A 13,275-nucleotide genomic window follows, 5' to 3' on the forward strand; every position below is an offset into this window, starting at 1 on the left:
TGTAGCCTCCTCCTTTATTTCCCCTTCCCCTACCCCTCCACACCATCCTCCCCCTCCCCCCCCACCAAAGTTGTAAAGTTGGTTTTCGACGTAACGACTTGTACATCTCATTGTTGCAATGGGTCCACCTGTATCCCTATGTATTCAAATGTTTTTTTTTCTCTCATGCGATTGTTTCTAACACATTTATAAGATTATTTCTTTGTTGCTTTGTATGTCCCTCCCCCACAGTATAACCCCTGCTTTCACTGTATTTCATGTTGGTATAATTTGTGGAGGGGAAGGGGAAAAACAAATCGTCCATGAAACTCTTATCTCCAGTAAACCACCAGAAAACCAGAAGTGGCGCTGTAGCTCAAGTGGTAGAGCGCTAGCCTTGAGCTGAAGAGCTGAGGGACAGTGCTCAGGCCCCATGACCGACAAAAAAAAAAAACCAACAACAACCTTAATCTCAGCACCAATGCTAAGTGCTCTTGTCTTCCTAGCACATAACTGAAACAAAGAAACAATATGTACTGTAACATATCTTCAGGGATGTTAAATTCTAAGTCTTGATCTAAGCATATTGCATACATTATCTGATTTAATCATTGCAAATCCCTACGGGCTTAATAATGCTGTTCTTTTCATTTCTACAGGAGACTTTAAATGTTCGTCTTGGATTGTTTGTGCTACTATGACAAAATAGCCTAGGTAGTTAACAAACAGCAGAAGTTTGTTAGAGATTGACAAATCCCATATTAAGGCTCCAGTGTTCTATGTCTGCTGAGTGGTCTTTGGGAAGTGATTAAGTCACGAGAACTCTACCATTGTAGATGGATTAGCACTTTAGAAAAGGCCTGGAATGACTAGTGGGTCCTTCTATCATACTGTTTTTCACAACATAATTCTCTTCAGCTGCAAACCTATAAAATCAAGTGAGCTATATGCTTCCTACATACAATGGTGAGACATGAATAGGATAGGAATTCCTATTTTAAAATGGAGAACTAGGCATGAAAGACAGAATGGCAGTTCCCAGATGAGTACCAAATCCAACACTGAAAACAATTATTACAGCTTGAGAATACTTTGATTCATCCTTCACCCCTTAGACACACCAAGCAAGATCCAATTGCCCCTCTCCTATGATTTTGCTAACCACAGACCATGAAGCAGTTCTCATGGGTTGGACTCTTGTACCTATGAATTTCCCAGGATGATATTAAATGCTAGTGGTTTTGAGGTCTCATGGACAGGTACCTCGACCCACACATACACACTGCTTCATTAAGCATTTCCCTGGTGTGCCATTCTGTGATGGCCCAACCCCTGAGTCAATTTTCTGCATCAGTTCTATGACTCTCTGATCCATCCTTTGACGTCTAGATAGAATTTGCCAAGCTTACCTGTCAAGGTGGCACTACCTGGATACCACCAAGAGTTATGGCTTGTTCCTTCCAAAATGGCCATCTGAGTCACACCTAGGCCTGCTTGAGCCATACAGGGGGGAGTTGAAGATCACTATACCAGGATGTGGGCACAGAAACTACACCAACTCAGGTCAGCAAATGCAGAGGTCATGTGGATATACAAAGTCCATCTTTGATATAGTTTCATCTTCCAGGCCTCTGTGGGAAGAACAGCACCAACAACCTCAGAAATGCATTTGGGGGTCATTCTTCTATTCATTCAATGAATGGTTTAAATGTTAACTCAGAAGTTTAACCCTTAGTGCAGCAGTGTTAGAGACAGGCCTATGGGAGATGCTCAGGTGATTAGGTCCTCATCCTCCTAAGTGAACTAATGTTACTGAAACACTGGGTTTGTGATAGGGGTAAGTGTGGTGCCCTTTGATCCTATCCTATGTACTTGCATGTGGTGTCTTCTGTTATGTTATTAACCAACAAGAAGGCTCTTTCAAGATATGGCTTATTGATCTTGAACTTCTCAACCTCCAGAACCAAACACAAAATAAACTTTTATTGCTAATCAATAGAATAGGAAGAATAGTATATGGCTTCGTACTGTATATGAATCTCCTTATCAAACAATTTCTTGGCCACATTTTGGTATTTTATCCAATTATTCTTTTGTCATCTCTCTAATGAAACTTAACTGTCATCTTTCCCAAAGTGTAAGTCTGCCTCCCTTTTACTACAGCAGCTAAGAGAAGTGATAGACCACCCTGAACCCTGCTTAGAGATTTCTTTAACCTAATATCATGATTCATGACTCACAAATCTTGCTTTCTACAAAGCCCTATGGCATAGACACAATTCATCCAAGTTCTTTTCCTCTAAAGGTGGCCTTTCCTCCATTTCCAAAATCTTATCCTCATTTCTAAGCCCTCATCAGATTGACCTTTATTCTCCATATTTCTTCCATTATCTGATCATGTTAACTTACAAACATTTCTAAGAAGACAGAAGCTCCTTCTGTCCATTATACTCTATGTGTATGTGTGTGTGTGTTCTGGTACTGGGACTTGAACTCAGGGCCTGGGTGCTTTCTCTTAGCTCTTTCTCTTCAAGACTGGTACTCTAACCACTTGAACCCCAACTCCACTAATGACTTTTTTGTGGTTACTTGGAGATGAGAATCTCAAGAACTTTCCTGCCCAGGTTGGCTTTGAACCACAATCCTCAGGTCTCAGCCTCTTGGGTAGCTAAGATGACAATTGTGCCCACTAGTGCTAGTCTTCTGAGCCCTCACTAAAGTTACCCTTAATGCTTCATCTATTCCAGCCACTACCCATTCATTGCCCAGTTTCAAACATGCTTAGCAACACTCTGCTTCTCTGATACCAGTGTCTGTCTTAGTCTTTTTGTTATACTGTTACAAAATACCCAAGGTTTCGTTATTATAAAGAGTAAAAAACTATTTCTCATAGTTCTATAGTCTGGTAAGTTGAAGATCAAGGTTCTGGCAGTTTCAACATCTGATGACGGTCTCATTCAGCATTCTTTCATGGTAGTAGGCAGAGAGGGGGAAAAGATCTAACTTACTTTCTGTCAGCATTCTTACAAGGCACTAACTTATTCATGAGGGTGGAACCTTTATTTCTTCAATCACATACCCGCCAAATCCATACTTCTTAAAATCTCACCAAGGGAATTAAGGTTCAATATGAATTTTGAAGGAATCACTATTGTGGAAACTGTAGTAAGGGTTGGTTGAGTAGTTTTTCCCAAGGCAATAAATAGGCCTGCTCTCAAATCTAAGCTTTCTGATTTTCAAGCCACCATCTACTCAACTCTCATAGTGTTCTTATTTTAATCGATGCAGATGGGTTGTAGCCTGCATGTGTGCTCGGTAATCTATCCACAGTGTCTGAAAACCTTTCAATCAATGTCTGCTCCTGCTATATTGTTTTTCCTTTGTTCCCCATGTCAAGGCTGCTATTTTTCTAGAGCAAATTGTGATGTAACACCAATTTATTTCCTTATACCCATCACCAATACAAAAACATCAATATGGAATGTTAACTAATCACCATAGTGAGCACAGAAACTGAAATCAGGTATCTCTTTTGTGTCTTTAACAAGAAGATGTAACTGTGGATTAGAATAAGTATATTTCATTGTAGATGTATTTCATTAACTGTTTGTGTACTGAAAGCTTATCTTTTTGAAGTAGGAACATTATAAACGATAGCTTAACATAGAAAAAAATGTTTATGATCCATGGACATAAAATATTGAAAATATACTGTAGTCAAACAGCAACAATAGCAAGACTATTCCATAGAATTATATTCCTTTCTTGTTTGGATTTTATTATTCTGGGATTACTTTTTTTGATGTGGATGTAAGGATTTCTTAGGATACTTTAACCCTTTGAAGAGAATTTGTTATTATGTTGATCCATTCAACATGCTACTGTCCTACCTATTAGGACTAAGAAAATGTGCTATCATATGGTTTAACCTAGGAGATGCTGTGGCTAAAGAAGAAATATAAAATGCAGCTAACCTTTTAAAAATTTCTAAATTAAAGAACATCTGAATGTAAGAGTTTCTGTATGAGCTGATGGGTAACATATGATTAACCACTTTCCTTGGCGAGCACAATGCTTTGAACCGATAAAGTCAAACGAACGACATGTCCCAGGCCCCACCAGGAAAACCACACAAGCAGCCAAGGACCTTCATCTGTTGCTGTAGCAGTGCCCTGTCAGGGAGCAAGGAGACAAGGAAGGAGAAATATGAGCATGTCCTATATGAGTGTGACAGAATAGGTTGTAACTTGGCAGCAAACTTTGAATTTGCTAAAGGTCAAAACCTGGACTTGGCACTCACATCTCACAGAACTCGCTTATCTAGATGTTTCCAAACTGTCTTCCAATGTGCCCTGCTTATCAAATGGCAAGGCAAAAAAAAAAAAAAAAAAAAAAAAAACCACTAGGGAACATTTGTTGCTCCAATTTAGCCAGGCTGCTCTGGGACTAGGTAGACAATATGTAGAAACTGGGATACAGAGTTAGGGTAAAGCAGCTGAACATTGGCCCATAAACCAAGATCAGTATGGGCCTTTCAGAGATATCTTGGGCCATAGCTCACAAGCCATCCATCTTGGTTGCCAGGCCATCAGCAAGTAGATCTGTAAGCGGAAGTATGTGTGGAAGGGAGCCTAAATGTAGAGATGATATGCTTAGAAAAGCCAGAGGGTGAAGAAACAATGAACCAGCAATGTCTGAGAAGGGCAGATCAGGTTAAGTCTTAGTGAGGAAGGCATCAATGAATGAAAAAGTAACCCAGTTCATTGGGTATCAGGTTATATGAAGAAAATTTTGATTCAATTTAACACTCCAGATGTATGTTGCCCTGAAAACATGTTGGAAAATATATTTTTATAAGATAACACCTAAATGATTTAACCAGATGCTGCTGTGTATGACTATTATAGGTGGTCAATTAATTCCTTTAAAAAATCAAGAGCCAGTGACAGATGTTCTGTGTTGATTATCTGTTTTGTTATACATTTTCAATGCATGCATACACATACATGTTCTAGCTCTTTTTTTTATAGATCCAGATAGCTATATTACATATCCTGTGCATGTGAATGTCTATCATCATTTATACTTCAATTTATTTGGGGGATACATATTATGTTCACTTTAGAACAATAGTTCTTGAGAACAAAGTCTCCTTATATCCTCAGTAGTATCTACCAAATAACATTGTTTAATGATGATTTAATGCATGAATGAATGGATGAATGGACACAAATAATTGAGGGCGCACATACAGGTATGTGGCTACTGTCCTCTGTATGACCTTCAAATAATATTGCACAAGCCTACAGAAAATACAGATTTTTGCTTAAAGATTGGCTAGTCCATGGGCTTATTTTATCCACTTGTTATCTTTCTACAAACAAACATGAATGTCTTACTTTCAGGGTGAAAATTGAATTGAAAAACAAATAGATTTTTAAAAAAAACTTCTTCAATCTTCTTAACAAACCAGCTTTAAACAATGTCAATAAGTAGCAAAGGCAAATGTAACAAATTTATCTATTGAATTAGGAGGTTTTACAGGCAGATGCAAGACTGTAATCAGATATAAAGGTACAAAGGAATAAGACCTTAGGAACATTTTTTTTTTTTTGGAAAAGTTTTTCCTGTAAAAGAATTGTCTTCTCACAGATTGTGGAAAGTTAATAAGAGAGTTGAGCTTATGGCTGTGGTAGAGCACCTGTCTAATAAGCCCTGAGTTTAAGCCTCAGTGATGCATCACAAATAAAATTAATTAAAAGGATGTGCTAGAAAAAAGTAGTTAAGGGATTCCTGAAGGAGCTGACCTTGTGGGTGGGTGTTGTGAACACCCAAGTATGTGTAAAATACAGAATTTGGGCAAGGATGTTAAGCTCTTTGTCATTAATGAACAGACTTTTGGGTTGGGAAGAAGGAATCACACTGGTTTGATTATGCTTAGAAGATAAAATTGTAAATCCAGCAACAAAACTTTTTAGTACCATATCATCAAACTGTGTTACTGTTTTTTTTTAAAAAATTGGTTTGTTTGTTTTGTGTAGAGCTTATGAGAGAGGGAGCACCAGAATAAAGTGGCATTGTAGAAAAATTATCCCAGTGGTGGTACCAAGGCTAGGAGGGTCAATTACAAAGAAGTATTGGGGAAAAATAAAAAGAGGCAAGAGATAGTTAAAAACAAAATGACTTCGGACTTTGAATGGGTTTCAGGTAAGCAAAAGACAGAACTACACAGATTCTAGCCACTGAAATAAAATTAGTGCTGAGGCAAAGCCCCACCTCACCAGTGTGGGATCAGCATATCTGAAATGCCTCTGAGGAACAAAAGTGCAGTGGACTCTCAAGGACTCAAACATGGATGATCCAGCCCTGAGCAGACCATGATCATAACTGAACACAAGTAATGACTGATATGAAATATGCCTAGTCAAAGGGAAACATTCTGGATGTGCAAACTACCCACTATATTTCAGAATTTAGTATGAGAAATAGATTATGAAAGATCTCAGTAATAACATCTAAATATCAACTTTATGTTGCAATGGTCATATTTTGTGTATATTGGAATAAATGAAATATGCCATTATAATTACTTTTGCTTCCACCCCCCCAAACATGGCAACAAAAACAAATGAATTTACATTGCACTTCTATTGACTTGGCCCACCTCAATGTTCACAGAGAAGCTTATGAAAGATATTCAGTATATTCCCTGGCACATCAGACTTTGTAGTTAAATACAGTTTCAATACATCTATCTGGTCCAAAGTTTTTTTCAAAATGTAGATTGCATTTGACAAAGGTATTCCTACATTTTGTGATCAGGCTGAATTGTAGAGAACCATTTTGTTTATTTTATCTCAAACTGACATTATTCCATCTTTCTGAACATTTGCCTCTTTTTATTTTTCAACCAGCAGATGATGCTGCAGCTGACAGCCGCAGAACTTACTCTCTGTCTGACTACTTAAAAAATACTCTACGAGTGAAGTCCTATTCTTTGCGGTGGATTTCAGGTAAGTTATTGTGCTCAGGAGTGGGTGTTGCAAATGTTTTATTTTTGTGCTAGTACTATGGTTTGAACTTAGGGCAGGGGAGTCGCTCTTAAGAATTTTTGCTCAAGACTGGTACTTTACTACTTGAGCCACTGCTCCAGTTCCAGGTTTTTAGTGGCTAATTACAGATTAGAGTCTCACAGACTTTCCTAGGTTTTAAATCATGATCCTCAGTTTTTAGACTCCTGAACAGCTAGGATTATAGGCCAAAGCTACCAGTGCCCAGGATGATTTTTTAAATATTTATGTTAATTCTTGTTAGGTTGATTTGCAAGGTGTTTTGTGGCATTTAGAAGACATAAGTCTTGCTTTAAAAAAACAAAACTGTGAAGAGTATTTACCTTCTATTTAGAGGTGGAAAGGGAAAAAAGTCAAGAGAATGAAAAGCTATAAAATATGTCTTTGATATTCACTATCAAAAGTTAAATGTAAATTGAAACCTTATCACAAATGGCAGAATGAATGAATGCTTGTGCAATATTCATCATTTATGATTTCCCAACATAGAAATGCTTACTTCATCCTTCTATGTGCTTGCAGTTTGATTTTATTACATAACCTTTAGCTTATGACAGTGTTTAATATTAATTAGAAATACTGATTTGGTCATTTTCTCTCTTTAGATCATGAATACCTCTACAAACAAGAAAATAATATCTTGCTATTCAATGCTGAATCTGGAAACAGCTCCATTTTTTTGGCGAACAGTACATTTGTATGTTTCCTCACATAATTAACTGATGCATGAAACTCGGGGGATTTTTTTCATTACTTTTCAAATTCATGACTACTGTCATTGCTCATCCTGTTGGACCCTCTGCAGCACACGGCACAGTGGACCTTTCTCTCTCTGAAATGCTCCCTGCCTTGGCTACCTCTTATTCTTCTTTGATGACTCCTCCTCTGCCTGTACTTGTTTTAATGTAAGTGTTTTCCAGGTTGGGCCTCTCCATGCTATGTGCATGTGAATGTCATACATTCACCGCTCCAGTGCTCCCCTTTCTGCTCTTGATCCTCGTTTGTGCAGTTAGCACTCACTTTCTCCTAACATGCAGACTTCACTTTCCAACAGGATGCTGTCTCCTGCACATAGATTACCTGCAGGCTATTTTAAGTTACTATCTCAAGCTGAACTCCCCTTCACTATCCACAAGCTCAAATGATCATGTTCCCAGTGTTAATATTCACTTTTTTTTTTTCCGTCACTCAAGCTAGAGACTTCAGAATCATCTTTGGCTTTCCTGTTGCTGCTATCACTAGCTACTCAATAAACCATGTCACCCCATGGATACTAAGAATTTCACAGGTTTCCACTTCCACTGGGTGGACTGGTTCAAATCCCTAGTGAGTCTCATCAGAGTGAGAGTCTAGCCTGTGTGTCTATGTGTTAAAGAACAGACCAAGGGCCTGTCCAAGTCCAGGCTGATACGGCCCCCTTCACTCTCTTCTCATCCCAGCCACCATGTCACCAGAGACTGCCTTTGTAAAACATAAACATGATACTCTCATAGGAAAGACAGGACAAATCTCTACATTTTCTAGTTGAGTCCCAGCAATCCACTGATTTGACATCCTCCCATTTGTCACCTTGTTCCTGCACCCCAAACTGTGTACGGGTTATATACAACCCTCTACACTGCATGCCCTTTGCCACATGCAGCTGAGATTTTGCTCATGCTACTTCTCCTGTGGAGACAGCTCTTTCTCTGCTCTGACCCCAGCTTTCCCTTCCCAGATGACAAAGACCAACCACTAACCTTCAAATATCATGGTCACTTGTATAGGTGACTATGCCTCCTCTCCTAAACTGGGTGCTCCCAAGGCAAAAGCTATGTAGACATAGAACAGGTAGCAGGTGCTGACTGATGGCAGTTACACTGCTCAACTTCTTTTTCTTCTATTTGATTGACAGGATGGCCTTGGCTACACTATAAGTGATTATTCAGTATCTCCTGATAGACTGTTCATTCTCTTGGAACACAACTATGTGAAGGTAAAAGAAGTATTTTCTTACTATGACATTAAAGGAGTTATATGTGTTTCATTTTATAACTAATTTAAACTGAATGTGCATTTAATATGGGTATCTAAGATAATATTGGCACAAAAAGTCACTAATTCAGCATGAAAAATATATACTTATTTGTAAAGTACAAATGTTTAAAAATTACTTTGTGCTTCAAATATAAAAAAACCCATTTAATATTGCATTATAGATATGGATAACATAACAATAAAAGTTTGCAACAGATATTTATTGTATTATTCTAAGTGTACATACCTGACTGTACATCTGGCAATATAATCCTTTATTTCCTTTCCACTCAGCTTATATATAATGAAACCTTCAGTGTTTGCTTTAAAAGAGGTAAAGATCAGTCAGGCACATTGGCTCATCTCTATATTTCCAGCAACTCAGGAGATAGATACCAGGAGGATAGAAATAAATAACAAGTTTAAGCAACAATTTAGTGAAAAATTATCTTTAAAAAATCTATCCGTAGTGGTGACATATCTGTAATTTTCCAACTACACAAGAAAACCAGGCAGAGGAGTCACAATCTAGTCTGATTCTGGTAAAGAGCACAAGTCCCTATCTGAAAAAATAAATAAAGGAAAAATAGTGTAGGGACTATGATTTAAGTGGTAGAGTGCCTGTTTAGCAAGTAGGAGGCCTTGAGTTCAAATCCTAGTACTATAAGAAGAAACAGCTAAAGCTCCTGTCCTCCAGAAGAGACTCTGTAAGATACCCCACACCCCATACTGATCTTCAGCTCTTGATGTATATATGCCATTTGAAGGAGGACAGCCTCCATTCTCATAGTAGAGGTCCAATCCAGAGTTCCCAGCCTCCTCCAGTCACCCAACATGGAATTCCCACATGTTCAGGAAGTTTGCTATTGAGCCTTTTCATATTTAGGATGGGTGCAACTCACTGGTAATTTTAACTGCCGCTTCTTGGTTTTTTTCATACAATCAGTAACAGTTATCAAATGTAGGAAGTTCGAAGGAATGCAGAGAGACATACCCTGCATTGAAAACAAAATACAAAGTAGGGATTCCTAACCCTGTCTGTTTTTCTAGGAATAATGACTTGAATGGCCTTATCTCACATACCAAAACTGCTGTACTCAGGCCAAGCAAAGCATTCCCTCCTCCTCTGACTGTCTGAGGATGGTAACTCTCAGTCATAATATTTACCCTGGATTCACTCTGCAGGGCTCCATTTCCTGCACGGGAAGATTCAGACCAGGTTCTGCTAAATCCATCAACTATAAGAAAAGCCTTCTCCTATGCCAACTTGATCTATTATTAATTAATATAATCAATTGGAAAACTCGGAGCTTATTGTACTTACTTCTGCACAAAACAGATTCACTTGAGCATCCTTAAAAAAAAAAATCCCAGCATCCACTCTCAATCCTCAATAAAATGAAGCCTCTGGTGGTAAAGCTGATATTAGATATTTTTACTGCTTTGGATCATTTTAATGAACAGCCAGGCTTGGGAAGCACTGACTAAATCCTTGTCCCTGTTAAACACTGTGATGTACTGGTAAGGGAGAGGCAGTAAAGGAATAAACAACAGCCCCTCTGGCTGTTCAGTCTAGGTTGACTCCTGGATGTAGTTCACTGGTAGATCTTAGTTTAGACAACCATTCTTTGTGATTTTTATTCATGTCACTGGTACCTAATCTGTATATGTAATTGTTTTCACTCTATTCTTCTCTTCCCCTAGCATCCATACCCCAACCAGAATCCAAAGTTCTTCTTTTAAAATTGAATTACATTACGTTACACAAGTTTCTAAACTCTCTACAATATCTTATCATGCTCCAAATAAAATCCCAGCATAAAGAAAGGCATCTGTGTGGCCTGTGGGCCTTGACTTCAGGCTGCTTATTTGGCCAGGGCTTCTCTTCCTGGTTTCACCTTAGAATCACCTGGGGAGATTTTGAGAAGCACAGATGCCCCTGCTCCTACCCAAAGAATCTACTTCAGCATTGTTGTAGGTGGTGCCCAGAAAAGTAGAGATTTAAGGTCCTTCATAAGAGTCATGATCCAAGTGGAAAGGGAGCTTCAGGAGCACAGTTCAAACATCACTCACAGTACCCTCTATTGCTATTGCTTCCTTCTGGGATCCTCTTCTCCTTTTCTCTAGCTTACACTCTATTAATTTAGTGCTGAATGTCTTTGGTCACTTTATCCAATATTGTCTCCTTCCACTCTGGAGTACCTGTACCTCATAAATGACATTAGCCTAGGTCCATTAGTTCAAAGCAATTTTTGGTAGTTTATTATGATTCTTTGCTTATTTCTTACCTTATCTGCTGTTTTTAGGACCACTGGCCCCGTGTTTCCATCACTGCAGCACTAAACCTCATGGTGCTCATTGCATACTTACTAAATGAATATAATTCAGTGTTTACCAAACATTGAATTGCAAGGCTATTGGATCTATGGGAATATAGCTCCCCCCTCTAAATCTCTTTTACTTCCAAGGTTATCCAATATATTTTCCTAAACAGTGTAAATGTCTTAGCTAACCAATGCTCAGTAAGTATATCAAGAAGAAAGAAAAGGCTGATTTTTATTGTGTTTCCTTGGCAATACACTGTTCAATTTTCTTTAGAATCTCAATTCATGACACTATCATGACTGAGTGCATCAAGAATGATCCATTGTTATTTCTAACAATTTCTAACAGAAAATGAGTATCTTCTAGTTCTCATATCTCTGCTCATTGCCTAATTTTCTGGAAATAATAATAAATCATATCACTGATCACATGTTGTTAATGCTCTAGAACAATACTAAGTACTTCTCATGCATTTTCATGCAACTGAGATCTCAAATGTAATTATCATTGCTTTCCTACAAAGAAAATTGAAGTTTAGAAAAAAGCTTTCCTGGTGCTAAACAGTGGAGACTTCAGTCCAGGTTAGAATAGTTTGAATTCATGCTCTTAAACAAGATCTTTCTTATGTTTGAATTGCGCTCTCTCTCTCTCTCTCTCTCTCTCTCTCTCTCTCTCTCTCTCTCTCTCTCTCTCTCTCTCTCTCTCTCTCTCTCTCTCTCTCTCTCTTTCTCTGCCACAATTTAACCGAGTCTCTGTGAGACCTCTCTCTATTAGAAAACTCATCCCAAGGATCACATTTTCCACAAGCTCCCTTCTAAGGTGAATTTGTGGTTTCTACTTCTCCTTGCTCACCTCTGTAGTACCTTTTGACATGTGCTATTGAGATTCTGTCATTGTAGTTTTTTGCCTACGCAATTAGGCGACTTAAGGGAAGCAATGCTACCAGCATTTATAGACAAAATAGACAAATAAGTCTGTTTCAAAAGAGGAAGTGAACTTAGCAAATATCTTGGGTTTCCTGTTGTAACTCACAGTCGTGTTGTCATCCTGAATGAGCTCAGCCCTAATATTCCAGCCTGTACCACACCTTTTGGCTTTAACAAGTATTCTGCTTGAGGTTGCCCAGAAGCAAGTATAGGGTGTGTCAGAAACATGCATGATGCAAGAAAGGAATGCATGGCTTAGAAGAAGTGGGAATTTAATAAATGCTGTTGACAAGAAGGTGTCCTGGAGTGAAAAATGATTAAGTAGTGAGGTTAGGCACTCTAAATCCTTATCTAAGCTCTGCTATCTATGTAGCTGGGGTCCTTGAGTTACCCATTTCACCTCTCATTTGCATACATATAAATGCAGTTTTGTTTTTCATTTACTTATTTCTTAAATACCTGCTATGTGTTTTGTACCACTGGATTCTAGGTATCTAATGATAAATTAGATAGTATTCTACCAGTAAGAGTATGTCAGGGAACACAAACGTACAAAAATTTATATTAAAATAGCTTTAATCTTTATCTGGATCTACATGTGCATGTGATTTTTCACAAATGCAAAGATTATATAATATCTATGTACATTGTATCTTCAATCTTTTCTCCTCTTGGATCCCTGACATGTAGTGTATGCCTCCCCTATATTTTGTGTTTTTCTCTTACTCATGTAATGCAACTGAAAATATTATGTTGAAGTATATAGTGAGTCTTTTAAGTTATTGCATGTTCTATAAAAGTAGAGTCCTATATTTACACTTTTTTGTAACATGCATTTCTTAATATCATACAAAACTCCATTCAAGTCATGGCTCCAACTCATTTAAAAAAAATCTTAGTAGACTTTATATTTTAGGGCACCTTTTGGGTTTTACAGAAAATAAAAGTTCTTGCAACCT

At 38.0% G+C, this 13,275-nt stretch overlaps 1 protein-coding gene across 4 annotated transcripts in view; it reads left to right on the forward strand.

Annotated features, from left to right (window-relative positions):
• The window catches only part of Dpp4 (dipeptidyl peptidase 4), an 84,256-nt gene that overhangs the window by 16,348 nt on the left and 54,633 nt on the right, over window positions 1–13,275 (forward strand). For 2 of the 4 annotated variants that reach the window (XM_070021969.1, XM_070021960.1), the window contains exons 3-5: window positions 6,894–6,992; window positions 7,655–7,746; window positions 8,944–9,024. In XM_070021969.1, the coding sequence (XP_069878070.1) occupies window positions 6,894–6,992; window positions 7,655–7,746; window positions 8,944–9,024 (272 nt within the window). The remainder of the gene's footprint in view (window positions 1–6,893; window positions 6,993–7,654; window positions 7,747–8,943; window positions 9,025–13,275) is intronic. The other 2 variants (XM_070021970.1, XM_070021964.1) reach the window with 1 other exon arrangement.

Source organism: Dipodomys merriami, unplaced genomic scaffold (genome assembly GCF_024711535.1).
Source record: "Dipodomys merriami isolate MVZ:Mamm:240054 unplaced genomic scaffold, mDipMer1.0.p SCAF_1, whole genome shotgun sequence".
NCBI lineage: Eukaryota > Metazoa > Chordata > Mammalia > Rodentia > Heteromyidae > Dipodomys > Dipodomys merriami.